This window comes from Nerophis lumbriciformis, linkage group LG19 (genome assembly GCF_033978685.3).
Source record: "Nerophis lumbriciformis linkage group LG19, RoL_Nlum_v2.1, whole genome shotgun sequence".
In the NCBI taxonomy this organism is placed as follows: Eukaryota; Metazoa; Chordata; class Actinopteri; order Syngnathiformes; family Syngnathidae; genus Nerophis; species Nerophis lumbriciformis.
In genome coordinates, this window is record NC_084566.2 from 28,230,219 (window position 1) to 28,242,379 (window position 12,161).

The 12,161-nt window shown below is 38.9% G+C and overlaps 1 protein-coding gene across 1 annotated transcript in view; it reads left to right on the top strand.

Moving 5' to 3' along the window:
* LOC133618568 (contactin-associated protein-like 4) overlaps positions 1-12,161 on the top strand; it is a 274,944-nt gene that overhangs the window by 94,044 nt on the left and 168,739 nt on the right. The window contains exon 3 of the mRNA XM_061979051.1: positions 5-115. Within this exon, the coding sequence (XP_061835035.1) occupies positions 5-115 (111 nt within the window). The remainder of the gene's footprint in view (positions 1-4; positions 116-12,161) is intronic.

Genomic DNA, 12,161 nt, shown 5'->3' on the forward strand with positions numbered 1-12,161 from the left:
ACAGATGTTTGTGACAGCGCGTTGGTGTCCAATCTGCCGCCGTCAGCCTTCCGCAGCTCATCCCAGCTGTCCAGCAGTCACGCTCCGGTCTTCGCCAAACTCAACAGGAGAGACGGTGAGCTCATCATTCATGTCGGGTGACTCCAAAACAACCTTGATGAGACTCAATATTGCCGTGCTGCTTTGTAAAGAAATACAATGGTCATATTGATCCGCTCCCAAACATCGTCTTTCATTTATCACTGTTCTGCCTAAGGGCGGCGCGGCTCAGGTGGTTGAGCGGCCGATCAGAAACTTGAGGGATCCTGGTTTCGAATCCAGCTTTCGCCGTCTTAGTCACCGCCGTTGTGTCCTTGGGCAAAAAACACTTCACCCACCTTTCTCCCAGTGCCACCCACACTGGTGTAAATGTCCCTGAAATGAAGATAATGGGTTTCTCAATGTACAAAACCCAAAACCAGTGAAGTTGGCACGTTGTGTAAATGGTAAATAAGAACAGAATACAATGATGTGCAAATCCTTTTCAACTTATATTCAATTGAATAGACTGCAAAGACAAGATATTTCATGTTTGAACTGAGAAACAACTTTATTTTTTTTAAATAATTACTAATTTACAATTAAATGGCAGCAACACACTGCAAACAAGTTGGCACAGGGGCATGTTACCACTGTGTTACATGGCCTTTCCTTTTAACAACACTCAAATGTTTGGGAACTGAGGAGACCAATTTTTGAAGCTTTTCAGGTGGAATTCTTTCCCATTCTTTCTTGATGTATAGTTTACACTGCAAAAACTGAAATCTAAGTAAGATTAAATATATCAAATAAGGGTGATATTTGCTTATTTTCTGTCTGATAAGATAATTCTTCTCAATAAGCAGATTTTATGTTAGAGTGTTTTACTTGTTTTAAAGGGAAACATTATCACCAGACCTATGTAAGCGTCAATATATACCTTGATGTTGCAGAAAAAAGACCATATATTTTTTTAACCGATTTCCGAACTCTAACTGGGTGAATTTTGGCGAATTAAACGCCTTTCTATTATTCGCTCTCGGAGCGATCACGTTGTGACGTCACATCGGGAAGCAATCCGCCATTTTCTCAAACACCGAGTCAAATCAGCTCTGTTATTTTCCGTTTTTTCGACTGTTTTCCGTACCTTGGAGACATCATGCCTCGTCGGTGTGTTGTCGGAGGGTGTAACAACACGAACAGGGACGGATTCAAGTTGCACCAGTGGCCCAAAGATGCGAAAGTGGCAAGAAATTGGACGTTTGTTCCGCACACTTTACCGACGAAAGCTATGCTACGACAGAGATGGCAAGAATGTGTGGATATCCTGCGACACTCAAAGCAGATGCATTTCCAACTGGACTGGACAGATCAGCTTTCAGGAAAAGAGAGCGGATGAGGGTATGTCTACAGAATATATTAATTGATGAAAACTGTGCTGTCTGCACTCTCAAATTGCATTATGTTGCCAAATGTATTTCATATGCTGTAAACCTAGTTCATAGTTGTTAGTTTCCTTTAATGCCAAACAAACACATACCAATCGTTGGTTAGAAGGCGATCGCCAAATTCGTCCTCGCTTTCTCCCGTGTCGCTGGCTGTCGTGTCGTTTTCGTCGGTTTCACTTGCATACGGTTCAAACCGATTTGGCTCAATAGCTTCAGTTTCTTCTTCAATTTCGTTTTCGCTACCTGCCTCCACACTACAACCATCCGTTTCAATACATGCGTAATCTGTTGAATCGCTTAAGCCGCTGAAATCCAAGTCTGAATTCGAGCTAATGTCGCTATAGCTTGCTGTTCTATGCGCCATGTTTGTTTGTATTGGCATCACTATGTGACGTCACAGGAAAATGGACGGGTGTATATAACGATGGTTAAAATCAGGCACTTTGAAGCTTTTTTTAGGGATGTTGCGTGATGGGTAAAATTTTGAAAAAAACTTTGAAAAATAAAATAAGCCACTGGGAACTGATTTTTCATTGTTTTAACCCTTCTGAAATTGTGATAATGTTCCCCTTTAAGGGTTTTGGTCCTAAATGAACTCAGTAAGATATTACAGCTTGTTGCTGAGATTTGATGACCTATATTGAGTAAAACATGCTTGAAACTAGAATATCACCTGATGCAAAGCTGTGTCATCAACACTCACAAGTATAAAACTACTTTTTTAAAGTAATAATTTCTTACTTCAAGCATGAAAAAAAAAATCATGATGCCAAGCGCATATCATTATGTCAAGATAATGGCACTAGCATTTACTTATTTAAGAATATTTTTCAACATATTGAGCAAAAAGGTCAACAAAAAAAAAATTCTACCAAGAAAAGTGCACTTGTTATTAGTGAGAATATACTTATTTTAAGGTATTTCTGGGTTCATTGAGGTTAGCTGATTTTACTTGTTTTGGAAAGTCTTGACAAGCCTAATTTTCTTGTTCTAATGGCAGATAATTTTGCTTAGTTCAAGTAAAATACCCCTCATTTTTGAATTTTTTTGTTTTGTTTTTGAACACTGACTTTTTGCAGTGTGTATGGCACAGTATTGGCACGGTCTTCATGTGACTTCGAGAGGTGTGTTTTTACTTTGCCATGTGTGTCCGTCCATAAGTATGTCAGTCCAGCATATAATTGACCTCTCGAAAGCCTACTTCTCAACGCTAAACAGACATATTTTAAAAAGAGTGCTTTATGTGCTGCAGAAGGGCCATAAACACAAACGTCAGATCGATGCTGATGCCGCCAGGCGGCCGCCGGATGGCTTTGCCAGCACATTTTCTCCATCAGGGGACAACGGCGTTGCCATTTGCTTGTTTAGCTTCCTGCATTACCCGCAATTTGACAAAAATCAATGTCTCTCCGGTCCCGCCCGTTCCCCTTAATTTCCTTTTTATCGCTCCTGAAAAATTGCAGGAGAACTGGACTAAGTTTTTTGTGCCAAGCCAAGGTGGAAACTGGGGTGTTTGTTTGGTTTGTGGATCCCCAGGCTGCCTTTTATTGATGATAAATGCTGTCAAAATGCACAAGACATCATTGCTGCTTTGTGGTTAGATTAGGAGGAGGCTTTGTGTTGCCTCTACTTCACACACACACACACACAAACACACACACACTCACACACTAACGCCATCGCGAGTGCTTACCGAGAGAATCAATCAATAAATGAAGTCCTCCACTTCACTTCATCTGCTGCAGTTGTTCTCAGAGGAGTTGCCTCACCTCCCGCGTCATCTCGCCTCTTAAATGAACATGGATTATGTGAGCGACACCCAGGTGATTGCAGGCCTCTTAAATGTCTTATTTTGTCAACATAGATTTTCTTTCCAGAGCGACGGCTGTAATCTTTTCCGCCATCCGGCTGGGTGTAAACACACGGGAGGTGAAATGATGTCAGAATGCTAAGTATTATTTACCTGCAGTGCCAGTCATAGCTCACTTTTAGTTCTCTTTGGAGGCACAAAACCTCTCATTTCTCTGTCTAATTCAGGGTACGCCCATACCGGCCCACGGCCTTCTGCAGCTCTTTTTTTTTTTTTATTGGCCTGTGGCGCCATCCCAAAACAAAATTACAAGCTATCACACTAACACTAATACAGTAAATTCTATATTTATTACAGTATACAGCAGTGGTCACCAACCTTTTCGTGCTGAAAATCCCAGGTCTCAGCCAAAAACCAAAACAAGATCTACCACTGCGTCAACGATGTTTTATGTGTGTGTGTATAATATATATTTTTTTTTCTAATGAAAAAAACTAAAATTTAATATATATACATCTACACATACACATATATACATATACACACATGTACATATACATATACACATACACATACACATATATACATATACACACATATATAATTATACATATACACATACATATATAATTATACATATACACATACACACACATATATATATATATATATATATACATACACATATATGTACATACATACATACATATATATATACATATATATATATATACACATATATATACATATACATACATATATACATACATATATATTCATACATATATATATATATACATACATATATATATATACTGTATATATATATATATATATATATATATACATATACATACATATATACATACATATATATTCATACATATATATATATACATACATATATATATACATATATATTCATACATATATATATACATACATATATATATTTATATACTGTATATATATATATATATATATACATATATGTATATATATATATACACATATATACATAAATACGTATATATGTACATATATATATATATATATATATATATACAAATACACACACATATATATAAATATATATACACATATATATATGTATATATATATATATATATATACACATATATACATATATATATATACATATATATATATATATATACAAATACACACACATTATATATATATATATATATATATATATATATATATATATATATATATATATATATATATATATATATATATATATACATACACATACTGTATATATATATACATACCGGTATATATATATATACACACACACACACACACATATATATATATACATACATATATATATACACACACATATATATATATATATATATATATATACACATACATACATATATATATACACACATACATACATACATATATATACACACATATATATACACACACACACACATATACATATATATATACTGTATATACATATATATATATATATATATATATATACATATATATATATATATATATATATATACATATACATATATATATATATATATATATATATATATATATATATATATATATATATATATATATATATATATATATATATATATATATATGTTTTGATTTTGTTTTTTTTAAAGACAAAGCTTTGTGTCGTTATTATTGGCTGATTTCAAAATGTTTGTCTTTTACTCATTATGTTTTTTGTTGTTCCCCCAATTTTTGCTGGTGTTTTTTTGTTTTTTTGTAATGTGCCTAGGACCATTGACAAATGAGTCACAGACCACAGATGGCCCCTGTGCGGCACTTTGGGCACCCCTGCTGTAGAGGCTAACTGTTTATGGCCACTATAGTGTTAGTACGGTACTATATTTCTTCATCCTATGGTCGCATATGGGACAAGAGTCACATGGTTGTTTTACGTCAGCGCCATAATTAGTAAGATTAAGCTGTTCACCTGGCAGGTTTTTCCCTTTGTGATAAAAAGGGGATACACGAGGAAGTCTTTTTTGGCTGCCGCTTTGTTTTATCATAAATTACTGCCTTTGCATAAGTCAATGTTTACTTTAGTATTCACAATGAATCAACACGAAATCCGTACTTTAGAGCAATCTTCACGGACTCTAATACTTGGCTTGTTAGTTCCCGTCGCAGGCGAGCGATGATGGTCGAGGTTGAGGGAAGAGTTGTTCCATTTTGGATGCTAGAACATGTCCGATACGTTGCAACAATCAGCCTTGATGCATTGTTGCAGCTCGATGATTTTTGAGCACGTCGTGATATGCGCGTTGGAGAGACGAGCCGGGGTTAAAATGCTTGCCTGATTGTGAGTCTGCTGGTCACTCTCCAGATGGGGGTGTCACACACTGATGTCATATTCTAACATTGTTGCGATCGACCGGTAGATCGCGATCGACGGGTTGATGACCCCTGGTATACAGTATAGGACTGCACGATTTTAAGAAAAAACCTAATTGCGATTTTTCTCTCCAAAATTGTGATTCGATTCGCGATTTTTATATTTTATACGTAAAAATGCCTAAAACTACGAAATTAACAAGTGAAGGAAGACATGTTACTTTTCGACTGTCAATCGACATATTTGTGTCTCAAGGTGCCACACAGAACAATATGGAAGAATTAACTTACTCAGAAATACTCTGCTTTATGCAGACAGACTCTTACTCATGCTCTTATACTGAAGGAATAACTGTAATCATAATATACAATTGTGGAGGGGGGGCGTGGTTTGCGGGCCTGCCGCGGAGCGGGGTGTGTAAGGACCGGCCTTGAAGCCAGCGGCAGGTGAGTGGATTGCCCAGCTGGGGCTAGTTATCTAATCACCTGTCGCCCTTATTAGCAGCAGCCGGACCGAGACACATTGTTGGAGTTGGAGCCAGAGAGAGAGACACGCACAGAGACCGAAAGAGGGAAAACAGAGACACGCCGGACTGGAAAGTCCCAAATATATATTGCTGGAAAGCAAACCATCACCGGGTGTTTATGTCAATAAAAGACTTGATTCAACCTGTTTACCGGGCTCCCGAAGATCTGTCGGCGTCAGGAGAACCCACCACGTGCAGAGACGTTCACAACAATATCTATACTAGTAAACATTTTTAAGGATATAAACTTTTATTTCTCATTACTGTAGAATTGTTTCCCATTGTACTGTTTCTTTTAAGGTAAATAACTATGTTATCCAAAGTAAATAAACAAAATAAATAAATAAATGGACTCATATGCAACCAAAAATTTAGCTTACCGTATTTTTCGGAGTATAAGTCGCACCGGAGTATAAGTCGCACCTGCCGAAAATGCATAATAAAAAAGGAAAAAAACATATATAAGTCTCACTAGAGCCCAGCCAAACTATGAAAAAAACTGCGACTTATAGTCCGAAAAATACGGTAAATAAATATTGAACATCTTAAAGTGCGTTTTTTTTTCCCCATTTGGAAAAATGAGGTCGGACGTTGTCTTTTTGTTTGTTGCCACCGTGATCATGGTATTCTCGCTTGTTGGTCCGTGTTGATGGGCACATATTGCCCATCCAATTTGAAGCCGAAATATTCCCACCGTCACGATTTAACAAACTGGCGGACCCAAAAGCAGACAAGAATACAGATCCAAAGACCAAAGGTTTTTAATTTGAACAAAAGAGGGATGAGGGAGAGGAGTGGAGGTGTTTGGCAGGCTTGCAGTAGGTAGGCACTGAAGGCAGAGGAAAACAGAGGTAAGTCGAGGAGGAAAAAAACACAAAAATGGCAGGTCAGCAAGATCATCAAAAATGCTAGGAAAACTGGCTAGAAGCGTTACCACGTTGAAACGATCTGGCAGCGCCGTGTGAGAAGACCGGGGCTTTTCTAGAGTGGAGGTGATGAGAAGATGGCAGGCAGGTGAGTGAGATGATCAGCGACAGGTGTGCCAAACTGGGAAGCCAGGAACCAAAACTCCGCCCACACATAACCACACACAGACAGATGACACATAGACACTGCATCCTGTGCTGGCCCAGCCCGCGTGTCAAATTTTCAAAGCCAATGCGGCCCCTGAGCAATGTTCCCTCTAATTGTTCATGTGTGTGAGCAAACGCAAAAACTCCCTGAGCATTCAGTGGAGCCCATGTGAGCAACATCAGACGTGCACACTGTGGCTACACCAGCAGCACACCTGACTAAATAACAAGTTCAATCTCCATCCATCCAACCATTTTCTACCGCTTGTCCCTTTCGGGGTCGCGGGGGGTGCTGGAGCCTATCTTAGCTGCATTCGGGCGGTAGGTGAGGTACACCCTGGACAAGTCCCCACCTCATCGCAGGGCCAACACAGATAGACAGACAACATTCTCTTATTATTATAATCAAATGACAGCAGTCATTTCCATGAGATGATTTTCTAATATAAGTGTTTAGGCCCACTTAACAAAAAATAATGTTTTTCATGAACTGTGTACTTGTATTGTTTGTCTGGGTGGAGGTCCTGCTTTGGAAATAATTTGTACCCCTTTCAGACATTGCATTTAGTTCCCATTAAAACATTCACATGTTGCACAATGAGATGTAAGCAGGGGATCATGTGTACATTCCTGCAACTTCCTGTTTGTAAAAAATATAATTTTATTAGTATTTATTTAATATACTAACAGCATGGTATGATTAATATTTATAAATTAAGATTCCTAATAAATGACACTAGAATAAGCACACATTTGATTGGTAAATCATAGTGTAACGATCTGGAATGACACTTTATGTGTGGTGTTGGAGTTGTCCGACTTTTTGTGTGGCTGTAAACGCATCACTGGCTAAGTTCCATATGTGCATGTGTTGGCGCAAGTGAGAAAGAGCGAGCGGCTGCTGTTGATATAACAAAGTTGCTTTTGGTCTGGTTTGTACTGCAGAAAATGACCAGTTTTGCTAGATATAATTTTTTTTACTAATGTTTTGGTGATGTGTTTATGGCCGACAATAAAGAGTTTTGCTCAGTAAAGCGATCGATGGAATTCATGTCCTCAAAGCGTCTCGACAGATGTTACAATATTTGAACAATGATGACGAAAACTGTTTTCTCTGTCGTGTCCGTGTGTCAAAAATTGTTATGCGCTAATTTTTTTTATTTGATTTTGTGCGTGTCATAGATTTGCCGTGTGCAGAGGACGCTTGAGCAGTGCGCAATTGCACAGGCGCGCACCTTAGAGGGAACGTTGCCCCTGAGCTAAAAGGTTTGGTAAAAATGTATTCGGTTGTTGTATGATTTGGTTAGACGGATTCATTGGAACGGATTAATAACAATAACAGTCCTACCACTGTAATAATATACATCTACGCAGCTGGAAGAAAGTCAGTCAACAGTTCAATAAATCAATCAAAGTTTATTTATATAGCCCTTAATAACAAGTGTCTCAAAGGGCTGCACAAGCCACAACGACATCCTCAGCTCAGATCTCATATCAGGGCAAGAAAAAACTCAACTCAATGGGATACAATGAGAAACCTTGGAGGGGACCGCAGATGTGATTACACTCCCCCCAGGCGACCGGTGCAATGGATGTCGAGTGAATCTAGTTAATAGTGTGAGAGTCCAGTTCATAGTGGGACCAGCAGTGGGATCATCTTGAGTGGAAACAAGTCAGAAGCGCAGAGATATCCCTAACTGATGCACAGATGTGTGGTCCACCCCAGGTCCTGACTTTGAACAGCTAGTGCGTCATCTGTGGTCACCTACTAATAACCTCTCCACGCAGGGCAGAGCAGAAAAGAGACGGCAGATCAACTGGTCTAAAAGGGGGGTCTATTTAAAGACTAGCGTATACAAATTACTTTTAAGATGGGACTTAAACCTGCTCAGTGGCCTTGTGGTTAGAGTGTCCGCCCTGAGATCGGTAGGTCGTTAGTTCAAACCCCGGCCGAGTCATACCAAAGACCAAATACCAAACACTATAAAAATGAGACCCATTACCTCCCTGCTTGGCACTCAGCATCAAGGGTTAAATCACCAAAGTGCTGCTCACTGCTCCCCTGTGGGGATGGGTCAAAAGCAAAGGTTAATTTCACCGCTCCTAGTGTGTGCGTGACAATCATTGGCAATTTAACTTTAACTTTTAAATGCTTCTACTGAGGTAGCATCTCTAACTGTTACCGGTAGGGCATTCCAGAGTACTGGAGTACTGAGTTGAGGGCAAGTACAAAACGGGCCCCGCATCTTTGACACCCTTGACACAGAAATTAGAGCAGGGGTGGGCAAACGTTTGGGCTCAGGGGCTACATTGGCTTTTAAAATTTGACAAGTGTGCCGGGCCAGCACATGATGCATTTCAAAGAAACACCATATCTGTTGGAACCAAGAGTCTACTTCTCAAACATCCACTCACATTCACACACGAGGGACGATTTAGTTCTGCCAATCAACCTATCCCCAGGTGCATGTCTTTGGAGGTGGGAGGAAGCCGGAGTACCCGGAGGGAACCCACGCAGTCACGGGGAGAACATGCAAACTCCACACAGAAAGATCCCAAGCCCAGGATCGTCTCAAACATGGGCTATTTAATTATAATACAACTATTTTCAACAATATCATATCAGAACATCAAAGAAACATACAAATTATATTACAGGATTGATACTTACATTTTCTTTTAGTGTTTTAGTGTTAGCAGTTGACGGAGGCAGATAATTACATATATCCATATTTGTGTGTTACTTCTTTATTTTCATAGTCATATTACAAAACAGCTAGTGTTCTTTATTTGTTATCTTTTGGTTGTCTGCAAGTGCTGTGTGCCAACTTTTAAGAATGTGAAGGGGGAGATCTTCTCTGCTTCTCGTCTAAAACCGACTTTAGATAATAAACAAAAGGGGCCTGGGGTGGGCTGAGAGAGAGGTGGAGTAGCAATAAATTATTTTTCTTATCTTCTCCTGTGCCCAGCTGTAGAGTAAGAGGGACAAGGAGGGTGGGGGCAAGGGAGACGTTATAGAAGAAGAAGTTTTTCCGTATGGGAATTTAGACAATTTTTAGCTGTGCGAGTGAGCGCTTCTGTACGGGATTTGGTCTCAAGTTTATTTCCAAAGGCTTTGGAAATAAAATTACAAAATACCTATTCTGTCTCTGGTGGTTCTTCTACTCAGCTTTATGTGTCATCAAAAGAGCTTGGGAGTGACCAGCAACTTGAATTCCCTGGGAGGAACAACTGGTCAAAACGCAACACAGTGTTGTTGATTACTCTTTTTTGCCAGGGCATCGAAATCTGGTGTCAGTTTTGTTGTGGCAATTCTCAAAACTGATCTGAGGTATCGATCACTCAACTGGGATCTGTGGGGTTCTTTGTTGGTGTTCATCACACTAAAAGTCTGTTCACAGACGTACGTAGATCCAAACAGCACCAGCATCCTCTGTGTGATCTTCTGGATGTATGGAAATTTGGCTGGGCTTAATGAAGCATGAAACTCATCCAGTTTAAGCGAGTGGAACTTCTCCCTCAAGATGGTGTCACACTGGTGATCAATTAGTTCCAACTGCAGCTCCTGTGGCTCCTTGTGTGAAGGGACAGGACACACTATGCAGGTCATCCAGTGAATTCTTGTATTTTTTCACATGTTGAGGGGCCTCTTTCAGAGTAACCAGTGAGGAAAATGAATGAATGACTTGTTTGATATTTGCTATGAAAATAAAGTTAGTTTGGTTTCAAAGGCTCTGACATTTGTGTACATTTCATGTACAAACTGGTCTTTGCCTTGTCGCTTCACATTCAGCTCATTCATGTGTCCTAGTAAGTCCACAGCAAAAGCTGAATCACTTTTAGGAATTCCATGGCTCAAAACTCCTCTGATGTTTTGCTGAGCGTGCAAATTAGCTTCCAACTTCTGAGCAGCAGCTGTCTGTTCGCGTAATTAGTGTGCTTGGTGGAGAAATGACGGCTTACGTTCTATTCCTTCGAAACCACGACGGTTTCTTTTTTTTTTTTTTTTTGTGTGTCCTGTCCAGCTTCTCAGGCAAATCATATAGTTGATGTAGATGCCCATATCGGCTGTTCAGATTTACTTTACAAAAGAGAAGTGTAGGATACTTCTCTTGTTGCCTTATTTGTATTTTACTTTATTAAATGTACTTATATTATCATTTAGTGCAGCCGGGCCGGAGCAGGAGGGGATAGAAAGAGAAAAAAAAAGAAGACAGAGGAGGGAAATTGTGGGGACAAGAGGGGGATTAGACAGAGAGACAAAAACAACAACAGCAAACAACAACAACAACAACAATAGAGCAACATCAGCAAATATGACATGTACAATTATGATGGTAAAAGTAATAGCAAATAAGCAGTTAGCGAAAAATAAAAAATAATACAGAAATGACAATGAGCATTATTACACTACAAATGGATCAATACAAATACCAATAGAAATAGCGCTATTGATAATGAACAATACCAATAATTTACCTTTATTATCAACAATACAGTTGTTTAAATGCAACAATACATATACGTAATGATAACTTGAGATACGAAAGAATGCAGAAAAATGGAGGGGGAGAAAGAGAAGCAACCTACATTAACCTTGTAGATTGTTATAGTCACAATAGGTTAAGCTTTGTCAGTGTGCCATGTGTTACACCCAGTTTACCCTAGGGCAACAACGTTTCTTGGCAAATAAGACATACAGCCTTTGACTGGACTTCAGTGGAAAAGTATTTAGTCAAAATAGTTATTCAACACCCGGCATTTCAACTTTTCTTTTCTTTGGCCCACTTGGGGTGTCAAACGTACTGCCCGCGGGCCGGATCAGGCCCACAAACGGGTTTTATCCGGCTTAGGGATGAGTTTGCCAAGTATAAAAATGAGCCGAAATTTTTGAATGAAA